This window comes from Mycteria americana, chromosome 13 (assembly GCF_035582795.1).
Source record: "Mycteria americana isolate JAX WOST 10 ecotype Jacksonville Zoo and Gardens chromosome 13, USCA_MyAme_1.0, whole genome shotgun sequence".
Taxonomy (NCBI): domain Eukaryota; kingdom Metazoa; phylum Chordata; class Aves; order Ciconiiformes; family Ciconiidae; genus Mycteria; species Mycteria americana.
Window position 1 is genome coordinate 6,335,488 of NC_134377.1, and position 14,576 is coordinate 6,350,063.

At 42.2% G+C, this 14,576-nt stretch overlaps 1 protein-coding gene and 1 long non-coding RNA gene across 5 annotated transcripts in view; one reads left to right on the forward strand and one right to left on the reverse strand.

Annotated features, from left to right (window-relative positions):
* The first annotated feature begins 2,472 nt into the window (after positions 1-2,472).
* On the forward strand, positions 2,473-10,097 carry LOC142416427 (uncharacterized). Its single transcript, XR_012777721.1, has 3 exons — positions 2,473-3,068; positions 8,799-9,012; positions 9,996-10,097. It is a non-coding gene; the product is annotated as an uncharacterized LOC142416427 (long non-coding RNA).
* SPPL3 (signal peptide peptidase like 3) overlaps positions 4,729-14,576 on the reverse strand; it is a 63,459-nt gene continuing 53,611 nt past the window's right edge. For all 4 annotated transcript variants that reach the window (XM_075515955.1, XM_075515956.1, XM_075515957.1 and 1 more), the window contains 5 exons: positions 10,580-10,686; positions 9,425-9,588; positions 7,951-8,150; positions 6,764-6,873; positions 4,729-6,046 (listed from right to left, as the gene is read on the reverse strand). In XM_075515955.1, the coding sequence (XP_075372070.1) occupies positions 5,975-6,046; positions 6,764-6,873; positions 7,951-8,150; positions 9,425-9,588; positions 10,580-10,686 (653 nt within the window). In that variant the 3' untranslated portion in view covers positions 4,729-5,974. The remainder of the gene's footprint in view (positions 6,047-6,763; positions 6,874-7,950; positions 8,151-9,424; positions 9,589-10,579; positions 10,687-14,576) is intronic.

The window sequence follows — 14,576 nt, forward strand, 5'->3', positions numbered from 1 at the left end:
TTTTAGATCTGCTTTACCGTACCGTCAGTGCTTCAGACTGCTCCTCTTCAACATCATGCCTCCTTCATTTACCAACTCTAAATGCCTGCAGCTTCTCTCCTCCAGAGCAGAGGGAAACTGCCCCTGTACGCACACACCGTGGCTGACCTAAGGGGGAGAACAGCGATGAACACCTCAGCTGACAGAGAACACACCTGAAGAACCTACGCACTAGATGTACCAACTCCCGTGTGGGCCTTCTGCAGAGAGAATATGGGGGGCAGCATCAAGTAATTGACTGTTCTTGGGGGAGCCCTGGCTGCTGCGCCTGTGACCAGAGCCTGCTTTTGGGAACGCCTGGATCATGCACCGCGTGCCTCATTAACAACCTTCTCGCTAGCTCTGACATCAGTACGACAGCTGACCCGGCTCACAACTGCATACTTGATGCCGACTTGCCGAGTGCTGCACCTCTGCCATAGTCTGTGTCAGATTACACTGCACATCATCAAATTACAGAAAGGGTGGAGCTGGTCAAAAATAACTGCTCTAGGTGCAGCACCCCAGTCAGGTTCGCGTGCCTAGGAACAGCTTAAGCTAGTCTATTAGAGTTCCCTTTTGCTATTACCTAAAAACATGGTTTAAGGGTGCAAAGTGTCTCAAACAAAAGCTTTGCAATACCCTCCTTGCTGCCACAGGTCTAGAGAGGGATCGGTAACCTGTCACGCAGCACCGTTCACAGCAGTGCTTTGGGGTAAACAGCACGGTTGTGCACAAAGCCTGCGCCAGAGCTCTGAGAGCAAAGAGCTGGCTTTTCTCAGAGCAAGATACCAAGAGCTTACTCCTCGCTGCTGCTGGCTGAGAGAATTTTGGCTGTAATGCATGTGCATCTGCTCCTCAGGGCTGTTACAGAAGAGAACTGCTGAAAGCGCAGAACACAAACAAGTTTTGCAGCATTAAATAGGGAGCTCTTACCGAGAGCCATCCCCAGACAGCACTAACCTGGCTGGGTGTGGGTAGGGCCAGGCTTTCCTTTGAGAAAAGGGTCTATTTACAGGTGAAGCTGAAAGTTTTTGTCAGCTTACAAATTTGGCCAACATTGCAAAGTTGGGGCACTGAGATGGGAAAATCAGGTCATACATAAATTAGAAAGAGGTGGGGAAGGAGATAAGCCACAGCTACGCTTTTCAAGGACAGTGTGGTTTTTGCCCCGCAATGCTCTTAAGTGTACATGAAACTGGTTACAAGGCAGACTACTGGGAATGAAGCAGGGGGAGCCCCAACTAGAATCCTTTCTTAGGAAACACAGAGTAATGAGGAGTTACTTCCTCCCCGCCTTAGATTTGATATATTTTATATCATATATAAAGCTCACAGTCTCTTAATGTGAGTTCCCAACAGACTGAAGGAAGAGACGAGCTGTTCTGGGCTGTCACAATTAAATACACACAGGTGAGAAATACTTAAACCCTTCCTGGGGAGCACAGATATGAGCCACATCCTTCTTGGCCCGTCCCCCACCACGAATGAGGAGCTGCCTGGCACCTGGATCCCCTCCTGAAGCATCTACCTTCCTCGGCGCACAGCAGGATGGGGCTCACCCCTCAGTTTCACACCATTTCGAAAAAACCAGAAGCGCCATCTCAGCCGTCCAAGTTTAAGCAGTATATAAAACGTTCTACAGGACTGAGCTGAAATTGCTGTAGTATTGCTTTCACATCAGAATAGTCTCCTTGAGTAGTCTTTTCTGACAGTGTTATCTATAAGAAAAATAGGACAAATTATTTTGATTTTAAATTAAAATTGTGTTTTGCCTAAGTTGAGAGACCTCATTATACACACAGACCTGGCAACAGCCACACATTCAGGTTATGAGGGGATCTTAGAAAGCATGAAAAATACAAAATTTGAAAGACATCCTGAAGTAAAAATGCAAAGTACCTATAAAAATAACAGGAAGAAGAAATGGAATAGAGATAAGAAAATGTGACAAGAAAACGTGACAGTGTTGTCACTTGAATGAAGAATGCAGTTTACTACTGTTTAGCTAAAAATTAATTTCAAATGCCACTCACTGACTACTCGTATAAAAAGAAAATACGTGGGAGCCTTCCCTCCACTTCCCCCTCCAAGGAGGTCAGTACTGAGCTGGGGAAGCCACCCAGCCTTCAGTATGCATTTCCTAATTGCTCAATGACTTTCCCCTTCTCTCACAGAACACACTGTACTTCCACGCTCAAGACAGGAAACATTCATCTCGGCAAAAGGCTTCTGAATGTCACACGATTGAAACTGCAGCGCTGGCCACCCTGGTGTGCTCCTGAGCCTCTGCAGACAGCGCAGTACGGCCTCGCAGCCGGGCTGGGCACCGATGTGACAGCTTCCCGGGTTGCTCCCAACAGGCCAATACAGACACTGAATGACCAGCCTGCATTTCTGATATGTATATATCAGATTTATATTTTTTAGTATCAATATATATTTCGGATACTTTACCCATACTGGCTGGCTGGACAACCCCAGGTCATTTCTGAACTCACAATGTTTGCAAGATTAAGTGTGACTCAGAGAAATTTCAAAATACAAACAGTAAAATTTCTCAGCTGACTATTCCCAAAGACGCAGCAGAAAACCAACTCCAGAACCCTTAACAGGTTTGTACATTACAGTTCTGGTCTGTGTCCTGACAACTTTGCTATAAACATGCTCTAGCCTATCACTTTTTTGCCAGTATCCTTTTACCTCCCTACAAAAAGGCTTATGTTAGTCAAACTATTACTAAAATATTTTTTTCTGACACCTTTTCAGAAGAAAGGGCAGGTGGTTTGGTGATCTCACTGCAGGACTTTGTGTCAAGTAATTTATTAAGGCGTTCAACAAAATGTTAAACCAAGAAGGCATGAACAACCGTGCCAGACCCCACAGGGACAGGGAACCCTAGGCCCTCGATGGCCTCTGGAAATCCAAAGGACCCAAAGCAGCTTGTACAGTTTCATCCTCAAGCTGAGAAGATGCGTAGTCGGCCAGACCGAAGAAACAAGGACAAAAGGTGCGTCTGCGCAGAGAGGGCGCAGCAGCTGAGTAGCGAGGTAGGAATCTCTTTCTAATCCCCCAAATGCTGAGGTTGGTCTAGACAGGAGAGCTGTGGGACAAAGCTTTACAGCTTTCTTAGTCAAAAAACCTAGGGGAATGCATTTCCCTCTGCAAGTGTAATAGCTTTGTATTTAGAACAGTTATACTTCAGTCTGCAAAGCACCAAAATCCTTTTCCTGCCAGTGGCAGCTGCTGTTCCACGCTGAAGGGGCAGCAAACACTTTTCAGTCCAGTTTTGCTCACCTGGCCGGGGCAAGCTTCTGCCAGGGAAGCGGGGCAGTCAGCTCCGTGCAGCAGGCGCTACCTGTGGGTTCAGAAACAAAGCGTTGCAGTTACAGCTCAGTCTCTTACCTCAGTGCAAGTCAGAAGGTCGCACAGTGCGCAGGAGGGCAATACAGCTTAAAAAGGAAGGCCAAGACTTTTCTGGAAAGCTAAATTAATTCTCATTAAGCATTTGTCAGTTAGCACTCCTAGAGCTTTTTCCAGAATCCTTTTTAAGTGTAGAAGATCATTCATAGGCACGCTTTCCTGGCAGGGACTAAAAAAATGCCACTGCAAAACAGAGAAAGGCCTTTTATTTTAATTCCAAAGGCAGGAGGGAACTGCCAAGAAGCTGAAAGCACCTGAGACATGCATTGCTATCAGGTGGGTGGAAGGGCTGGGATGATAAAGCAGTAGCAAACTGGATCTAAAGATGTTATTCCACTGCTTGGAACCTCTGGGCAAAAAAAAAACCTCTCTGAATATCCTCATCAATATTTTATTCACCTTAAGTTTGAGGTGTGTAGCTGAGAACTGGTGCCTTTCTGTTATCCCAAGCTGACTGCAAGTCTGGGACCTAACACCTGTTATGAAGAGTAAAAGCAGATTTTTAATTAAAAACTATTTACTTCATTAAAATGTGACAGTTACCGGATGATGAGCATTGCAGGTACATGCTAGAGGAAATACTTTCAACTACTTAGTTGAATGATGGGGGGGGGGTGTTTAATAAAAATGAAGTCACAACATCCCCCCTGCCACACCCACCCACCCCCACTTGCCAAATCTTAGAGCCCCCACCCCCCCGAAGGGCTGTGCTGCTGCTTACTGTTTCTTCAGGTGTTTTACCTGTCTCAGAGCTCTGTTACAGCCAGCTCGGAGGCCGTCAGCCCCTCTGCCTGCGAGCAGTGGCAGACCTGCCTGCGAACAGAGGAAGACATTAATTACTGACGGTACGCAGGCGTGGCTAGACAACATTTTCTACTGTGCTAAATATGCTTTTCTTGTAACATCTGACAGAGCAGAAAGGATCAGACATTTCACTGAAGCTTCCTCACCTGTGGTAACGAAACCGTACCCCAAAGTAATGTTACTGTTCAGTCAGGTTCACTCTTAAACATTCCTCTTTTCCTTCCAGTCAACTAACAGTTACTAGCATCTCTCCAACTAACAAGAGCTGTGACCTTTCAGGAGAGCTCCCAAAACCCAATTTGGCAGAGTATTTTAAAGGACAAAAGTTCTAGTTACCTCAGGGAAGCCATTCAGTCAATAAAACAACAGAACTGGAACTGCTGGTTTAAAAAAAAAAATAAATAAAATCCACATTTTAACAGGCTACAGGTACAAAGCAGTCAACACACAAACTCCAACCAGTCACGACACTAAAGGACAGTTTTCTTTTTCTTTTTTCCTTTTTTTTTTTTCTTTAAGGGGCAGGGGCATGGAAAAAATACAGCACGCTAATGAAACAAAATGCAAAAAATACAAAAAAATAGAAAATAGAAAAAATGTATTTACAAGTGATACATTACTATGATCAGAAAGCACAAAGACAATTGCTGCTATAATACATGCACTGGGTCAAGAAGGAACTACTAAAAACCTGCAAGGGAGCTGTTTGTAAAAAAAGAAAATTAAAAAAAAAAGAAAACAAAAGAAAAAAGACACCCCCCCCACCCCCTCCCCCCTCAAACGAACAGGGTTGGGTTTGAACTTTTTTCTTCCCTAGTTTGCTACATTGATCAAAATCGAATATCCCCTAAAGTCCATGAGTACAATCAGTACAAATACTACACTTGTTTTTAAACCGCAGGTTCAGTTGTAGGGGGGGTGGGGGGGGGAACAGCAGCTCATTGTAGATCCATATACAAGAAAGCCATAGTAAACTGCTCTACATGCTAAAAATTACAGCAAGCCCCTGTCTGCTACATAGCATGATCTTAGCAGGTTTTCCTTTTTATTTATTCATATATATATCTATATGTGTGTATATATATATGTATAAAAATCGTGCCCTTTTTCACTGCAACATGACATCTGGGTGGAAATGTAACTTGTTACAACAAATTTTCATATGTATACTGCAAGAAGTCACTCAATGTCTGTGGATTTAATAAGTAACCTCACACCACAGGAAATATTTAATAAATCAAAAAAACCCAATATTGTGACAGAAGACCTTCTGTCTCAGTTCTTTCCAAAACTGAAGTCCAGCAGGAAACTGGTCCCAATGTCCACGAGGGGTTCTCTGAAGAAGCTTCAGTTTGCTTAACCATTTTTTCTTTTAGTGTTCACAAGTTTTTGAACGACTTCAAGCCGTTTTCAGTTTCAAGTCTGTCTCTTCCTCTCTCACAAAGGTAATAGTCTGGTACTAATCCATCCGAGTGAGGAAAAGAGGAAAGTGGCTGCAGTTGCACAAAGGGTCCCCAGTTCCACATCTGCAGGGAGACAGGGAGTCACACGGAGCTCCAGGATCTTAGCTTTTTTTCTTTTCCTCCTTTTAATACAAAGTCCTTGCATACAAGTCCCATAATTGGTACCTTCCCAAGTACAAGTCCGTCCAGCTTTAGGAGACGACAAAGCCACAAGTTAAAGTGAAAAGGACCAAGGCAGAAGTTCAGGTCACTTTCTATCTGTTCCATCATACTTCCAGGAAACGGGAGCTGCTGGACTTGGAGTGGAAAGGCTCAGACCACATGCGACGTAGATCGCCCTAGGCGGGAAAACAGCAGAAGGACCATGCCCTCAGAAACTTTAATGTCCACTTAGAATTAAGATTTTAAAACGAATATATAATTGCAAGCAGATCTATTCTTTGCCTGTTTTGCAAATCACAATAAAGACAGTAAAAAATAAATCCTTTCCCTGTCAGGCCAGAATGTCTTATTTTGCAGCAGATCTACCTAAAATGGGTTTCTGATGGGAAGGAAATATTTATGCAGGTGGAAAATTCTGCCATTTCTTATGCTCCACTCTGCACAGTGCTAGATGTGCATTTCAACAACAGCCCTGTAACAGGAAAGGTTACATTTAAAAATTTCAGTTCAGGTGACTGGAAAGAGGCAAACAAGGATCTGCCTCTCCAGTCTCTGTTCGACCTTTGTGCACGCATTCCTTCATGACCACCTGGGCGAGGACAAATTCACTTATTTAATTAAAACAGCATTTAATACTTCAGAATTTGGTTAGTTTATAATTACTGGGTCTTTATGTACATAAATTATCTTCTCTTTGAGGAACTCATCTCTCAGTTACTCAGTCCCCCAAAACAAAGATTCACCCCAGCAGCAGTACCTTAGTTCTGGGCCAGGGCTGTTCAGGAGGAGCGAGGACACGCGTCACCCTCACGAGAGCTGGTGCCCGGTGCAAGAACACTGCTCCCGCCCCCAGCTGACCCCCAGAGCTTCCTGCTGCTTCTTTCCTGTCTTACCTTTAAATAGGCCATGGTGAGGAGCGGCAATAAAGTAAACGGTACCAAATAGAGTAGGGCAGGCTGGGCTGCCCGGTGAATACGAGAAGCTACTGTTGCAGTTAATAGACCTGTAAAAGAAAAAAGTGGTTATAAATATCTTTAGGTTGCATATGGATGTTCTCATTGTTTCATCCACACGTGGCTCCCTTCCCCACCATTTTACGAGACAGGCTGTGGAAAAGTTACTTATCTGTGCTTCACTTTCCCTGAATACAATTGAAACAAACAAAGCAGTGAAAAATTATTCTATTTTAATATTAGACTGTGTTGAGCCACTTGCTCCAGTTTTGAATCTCAAAGACTAAGCTAAGAATAACTCAAACAAAACGCAACAAAAGGCGAAGGGGAGGAAGTTGAATGCACCACACTGAAGTGCTACTCCAGTGCTGGTACCTCTTGAGACTGTCGGTCTGAGGCCCCTAGCCTGAGAAACGACGGGCTGAGAGGAAGGACTGTACACACCAGGAATGATTTTCCTGGATACTTGCCGAAAGGGAATGCAGAGGGGAAGATGAGGGGGGGAAGAGGAAGGCTATTCGTAGGAAATGATCTTTCCTTTTCATCCTCAGAAGGACTGCAGGAGGTCAGGATATGCACGTGCATGTCCTGACCTTAGGTAAAAATCTCTTTTATGTTAGGGAGGAGAGGGATGGCTACATCAAATCACAAACAGCATTCCAGTTGTGACTACTTACGATTTTCTGTATGTACTAAAGTGTCACAGGATCATAAGCATTAACAGTAGAATACAAAAATGCAGGAATTATCTCGATGAATTACCTACATGTACTCTTGCACAGCATAATCCATCTAGAAACTCCCCCATTTTTCCCATAACCCAGGTATGAGCTACGACGCCTTCTACGCTAGTAAAGCAAAGTATAAAAAGTTGGTAACAAAAATACACTGATAATCTCTTTCATCCTCTAAATAAAATACAACAACAAAAAAATCTTCAAAAGAAGACTGTAGAAGGGTTTTTCTCCCTAGACCATGCCAAGGAAACCCAAAGTGAGGAGGATTAAAAAAGAACATAACCAAGCGTTCTCTCAAAGCCTCTTTATGCTTGCTTTCATCATCTTTTAAACCTACTACAATAATCCCACTTCTGCTCACTAAGCAGCTATCCAAATTAAACTACTCACCTACAAAATATCCAATAAGTGTGCAGTGAAAGTAAGAGACCTTCTGCATACGTCCAGAGATGTTCCCTGGCCCTGGGGCACCACAGGAATCACTGTTGGCTTGCTTTTTGTAGTTATCGTAACGCAGGACAAAGCAGAGCAGAAGACCTGGCATCACAATATCTCCGATCCCCAGCATAGAGAAGTGGCTGCCTGTGGAACTAGAGAGCAACTGAAATTGGGGTCATGCCCAAGACAAAAGGTGACAAGCTCTCGACTCCTCCACTTTGGTTTTGAGCTTCATTTTGCACATCCCTTCTTTCTGCTGACAAACTTTTATGTAGGAGAAGCTAAATGCTGGCTACTGAAGATTTCTTCCTCAGCGATTTCACCACTGCCTCAGCTCAGTTTTAAACATACCAATTTTGACAGTAATGACATCTTGCTCCAAACCAGTTTTTTTTCTACCAGTAGTGTTGAAGCTGCTTTTGCTCTTAACTCACTCAATGAAACAGATCCATCAACTCAGTATTTTGATCTTCTCTCTTCTAAGCGCCGATGGGAGGTACCAGCTGGCCATTTTATCAAACCATTTGATTAGCTCGGATAGACACTGCACCTTCATTCCCGTGTACATAGATCGCCTCTAATACAAGGCAATAAGTCAATTTATGGACTTCTCAGATCTTTGGCCTCATTCAGACAAAACACATAGAAAACTATAGTCTCACCAGACTCCCAGGAAAGAGCAAATTGCTAAGGCTAAAATAGCCCATTATCTTAAATCCAAGATCTTTTTCATGAAAACAAAGCCAAATTAAGTTATCAGATAGCTGACAAAATGAACAATTTTGTTTTTATCATTGCAGACAATCAGCGACTAATCTCTGTAATTTCAGCATCCCAACATCTAAAGAAACAAGAACAGAGTAAACATGCCAACATAACCTACTGCAAAACTGCTGACGCGTTGGAGCTCACTGCCCAATCAGGCCTACGCATACCTGGCTCAAAACCCGAGACATCGGGGAACCCCTGCAGTAGAGATGTGGAATAATCTCCCTCCAACACAGCACTTACCCGGTAAGCCATCCTTGCTTAGATCAGTTTCTAACTCCCTTCCCAGTCACTTGCAATTATGCAGTAATCAAGACTGTTCTGGTGTTATAATAAACCTCAGGTCTTTTGCTTTTAAGCATTAGGTCATAAATCCTACACGAGCAGTCATTAAACTGTAGAACCCGCACATATGTTGAAAAGGGTATCCTGTTCTGAACAGGCCACCCTTTAACCTAATTAGGATGATTTCTGCTTGCTGTGAGTCAGCAAGTGCGAAGTGTCCAATCCTCACTACTCATTATACACCTTTTTATCATGAAGAGGGAGTGACTGAACAGGGAACTAAGCTGATATTTCCAATAGAATTAGTGCTACTAAGAAGTACAGGGAGGGAAAATTTCTCCTACATAATACAGTAAAAGAACTGCTATTTTACCTTGGAAATACAAGTTTACCAGGCAGCGACAGACGGGGAACATCTCTACCCACATTTGGTCCCAAGTGAAGTTTCCGGGATAAAACGTCAAGGGGATTATCAGCTGGTTGTGTGGCCACTTTCACCATAACATTGCTGTTAAAGATGTAGGCAGAAAAAAAGACCTACGGAGCAAGGCAATCATCAGAAATTACAAGCTGCAATTATATAGCAACTCAAAGCTGCGTGTATTTTTGCTTTGCTTATTCAAGAAAAAGGATATTGTCCAAATTTTCCATATACATACGTTGTATATATGATGATAAAAGGCAAAATGTATTTCATAAATTCAGACAAAGTTTTTTATACTATTAATCCTCAAGAATAACTGGAATATACTTTCTGATATCAAGGTATTGATCAGTATATTGAGATCCTTTGGCAAAGGATCAGTCTGGACTACAAGTAGGTAGCCCAGGACTACAAAGGCAGGTAACAGGATACTGAAAATATGAGAAAGCTTGAAAGCAAGAGACGAGATAAGTGTGGTGCTCACTCATGAACGGAATGCTGCAACACTTGTTCCAAACAGGCTCTTACGCTACAGCTCATCACACTGGGAAACTGACTGGCTGCCAGAGCTGTCAGCAAGCGCTTCCCTGGATCAGTGCTTGGTGTTACGCAAAGGTAAAACAAAATCCTTTCAGTATTACAAAATATATTCTGTCAGGTTTCTTGTAAAAGTGCGGTAAGATTTTATGCCAGCCTTACTGGCTATAAATCAGTTTGCATTCCTGTTTTGCAGATTTCACTGCTAATCAGAAGTTGGCGAGTGCGTTCTGTGCAAGTGTGGATAAGGCTTTGTGTTTACTTGGAAATGCTTGTTCTGATCTTCAGCCAGGCTTTCAAAATTTGAGGTCCAATTTCTTTTTTTAAATAATATGCCAAAGTTGAAATATGCTAATCATGTTTCTGCTTTTGTCAACTAATTAGCGAGGAAATAATTCTGTATCCTGCTGCAGACTTAAACATCTCAGAATGGAGCAATGAAGTTGATCTTCTGGCTTTGCCAGATTTCATCAACTTCATACTAGTACAGTTCCTGTAAAAATGGCCCAAGGCCAATTACAAATCCAAAGGATAAAAACACTTAGTAAAACCAAACAAAGCACTTACCCAAAAGACATCATAAATTAGTAACCCAGAGAGTAGCAAGCAGGAAACCTTCAGGCTCGGCAGCCGAACAAAGGCTATCATTGCAACACACAGGCCCATAGCCAGAGCTACAAAACGCAAGCACATAATTAGTTCATGAAAAATAGCAAAACAAACAAAAAAACCCAACCCCAAGTCAATACCTCCCCCACAAAAAACACCCCAAAGAAGCTTCTGTTTGCACCTGTGCAGCCCTGCGTGCACTAGATGACTGTCTACTATTTCCAGATAGTGAAATTCTTCTTATCAGAGTTAAGAAAAATCAAAATACATTCAGTAGCCAACTGTGAACATGCTCCCATGGAAGCAGAAATCCCTCTGCAGGCAAAACTGCCCACTCCACTCAACTTCCACTACCCACCACAAAGAAATGTTTTCATGTCTTGTGTCCTAGAGACTCTAGCTCCCCTGGAAAACACTGACTACCTGGTTAAAAACAGAAGCAACAAAACAACTTTGAACTCTTTGTGCCCCAAACATAAACCTCTACTTTTACACTATTGGGAGGTTTTCTAGTAAATGCATAAAATAAATAAAATTCTTGACTTTTAATTCAGGAATAACATGGTTACATGACATGTTAGAACATCATATGACAAAAACCCACTCAAACCAATCTTCTGCTTGGGCAAGACTGTGTAAGACTGCCCAAACACTAACTATGAAATATTCACGTTTAGCTATACAGGGATTTCCCAATAACAAAAAATCTACGTGAAAGCCTTCCTACCAATGGGGGAAAAAATATGGGCAAGTCTTTTCCTAACCCCTCTCCCAAGGGTGAGTTTTCAGCCAGATCTATAAGCTGAATGACATGCCACAGCTCAGATGTTAGTTCTGTTCCAAGGGGAATTTTGTCAGGGTAGAAAACTAAGATGTTATACTAAAAAAAAAAATCCCCGTCTTCATATTTGTGTGATTTCCTGCTTCTTTAAGCCCAGCCTTAGCTACCAAAGGTACTCAACTGACAACTGAATATATTTCAACTGGTTACAGGCAAATCCCTAAAGAGATACTTAAAATAAAAAAATAAAAAAACTTAAAAAGTAAATCAACTTTCATCTATGATATCAGGATATTTACAAGGAATAATGGAGCCCTGTTGGGACCAGATTACACTTAAGTATGCAGACATTTGTAAACAAAATGTATTTGTCTAACATGACACTGAATTTCTAAAAAGTTATAATCCTATTTTGACCAACTGAAACCGCAGGGAAAATTGATTCATTATGTACATGCCCACCAGTGCAACAACTTGACTAGGCCAAAATTTACAAGTTAACCTTCGGATTCTCATGCTATAATTATGCAGCTGTGAAACTACCTTATGCTTGCATTTCACCTGAAAGATGTGGAGTTCTTCCATCAAAACACTAAGGAAACTTTTCCATACAGATTCAAGGGAAAAAAGTGCCACCAAACGCCTGCCAGCATGGCTGCTTGCAGTGCCCAGGGGTTGCACCCCAACAATGACTTTGCCAAACCCACCTTATCTTTTGAGAATTGACAAGCTTAAAACAACACTAAGTGTCACGGCTGCCAGTTTTAACAAGTAATGGGATTACTCAGATAAAAATGTACCCTAAATGATGCTGCGTAACTGTAACTAGCTATAAAATGTAAGCAAATTATTGAGGTTTAAAGAATTTGACACAGCAAAGCAGCGAGAAAAAGAACTGCATTCAGCAATTCAATATAGCCTTCAGTTACAGACTTCCTCTGGCAGAAGAGCAAATACAAGGGAACAGTCTGTCTTAAATCAAAAAGGTTTCTCTAAAGCCAATGTTAATAATAGCTCAAGCAAGCCTATATTTAGGAGAGGATTTCCAGGTTATAATTAACTAGAAGTGGAAATATTTTAGCCAGCGTGAAGTTTTATCTATTGTTCACACACTCTATTTCTCTATCACTGAAACGAGCGCAGGCACACGTACAAGACACTTTTATCAAACTAAGCAAATACCGCGTAGTAGAAAAGGAGATAGAAAAAATCCTTTAGATGGCAGTGAAATACACGTGCTAATAATTATGCAGTTTTGCAACTGCTTTAAGAAACATTGGTAAATTTAAAAAACAGAAGGGAAGCAAGAATGCCCGAGAGCAAGTACGAGTAATATGGGCCAAAGTGCAGTCAAACCACCAACGGGCTTTTCTAAATGGAAGCTAGCTTCCTTTTCCAATGAAAAAGTCCAGAAATCATATGAGAAACAAAGTCAGCCATATCCAAGCTCATGGATGGTGTTGACAAACTATATAAGGCTATATACTCCATTGAAATATACTCCAAATAATTTAAAAAAAAAAGAGAGAGAGAGAGAGAGAGAGAGAGAAAGAAAAAAAGGTAAAATAGCCAGACAAACAGTAGCTCTGGGTTGGAAGTTCTGGGCAGCAGATTCACAGAGCTGAGTAAGAAAGAACTAACTGAAAGAGTTAACCTTCAATTAACAGAACTAATCAACTTCGCAGTCCCTGCAAGCACACTCCTTACGGAGTAAGGATATTCTGAGGATTAAGAATATTCTTGCATATGTGATTAGACTCTCTGGATATGGCGTATTTTTCAGCTTTACTGCATTACTGCATCCAGAACAGATGAAGCCACCAAGATGCTGGTGGCGCGGTGTCTGGTTTACAAAGCATTATGCAAGCTAGCAAGGCTTAAACTTCCCCCACAGTCCGCCAGCTGACCTTTTGAAAGAAACAGGTACTGAAGTTCTGATCTAATCACGTTCCTATAAAACTCTCAAACTGTATTTGAAAGAGCGGCAATAAGAACACATGAAGTAGCCTCTGCCTGATTGCCGCAGCAGTTGAGGCCTGCAGCAGTTCCCGGGGTATTCATGACCATTCAGTTCACTCTGTAGATAGGCACTGCATACATCTGTAGCATTCCCATGGTACATCTCCAGCTATGTCCACTATTTAGGAAAGCTTTTAACCAGGCTTTACCAGGGGACAGTGACCATCCTTGATGATTCCATCATCAAACAATCCGCTGTGAGAAATAAGCATTTCAAGACCTATAAATGTACATCATCACATGCCAGAACAACCCCCTGGAGACAGTATCTGCTCATTCTATCCTGTAAAATGTCCCTGCTTTAGAAACAGTTCAATCAACTACTGCGCAGACGGGGGAATTGTAGTATTTGAGCAATGAAGGCTGTTATGGCAGGAACTGCCATACCTCGATTTTGTAAGGACTGGGAATTACCACAAAGTATTTCCCCTCCTTTTTACTCAGCTCTAAAGTAGGGAGTATTTCTACTTTAGAATACTCTCTCATAGAGAATCAACCACACAACAACAAACCATACACACAAAAATCGAGGTGTACTGTTAAGAAGAAACGCCCGCCCCACTTCTCCCTCCAGCCGCCAGCCCAGGCGATATGAAGAAGCACGTTCACAACATCTGTTTCATTTTCTGCCGACAGTGAAACAGAAGATCATCCCCATGCAAGCGGGGAGGAGGAGTTAGATCACAGCATACCCAGCAGCTGGCAGGCACTGGCTTAAAGATGAGCAAGCGCTAGTCTTGCAAACGTTACCGAGCAGTACTTACTGCCCACATTTCCCTCCAAACAAGATTAACTGGGGTCTGAAGCATTCAGTTACAGAGAAGCAAAGGGTAAAGGCAGAGATGATGCGATTCCACTTGCAGCAGTATAGTATGAGGAATAAAACTGCAGTCTGTTTCCCTGACAAAGGCCAATAAATGCTATTCCCTGTTCCATGTCACTGACAAATGTTGATTTAATTGGATTTGAACAAATGACAGAAGGCTAACCTATATAGTAAAGCTCTCTTAATATAAACTACATAGAATACTCCAAAGTTAGACGGTATCAACACAATTCAGTAAATCATAAACCACCAAGAGAATTAAAACCCAGAAACCACTGTACACCAGTAGTTCAGTACTCTGTAGATTAATTACCTCAAAGCCTGCTATT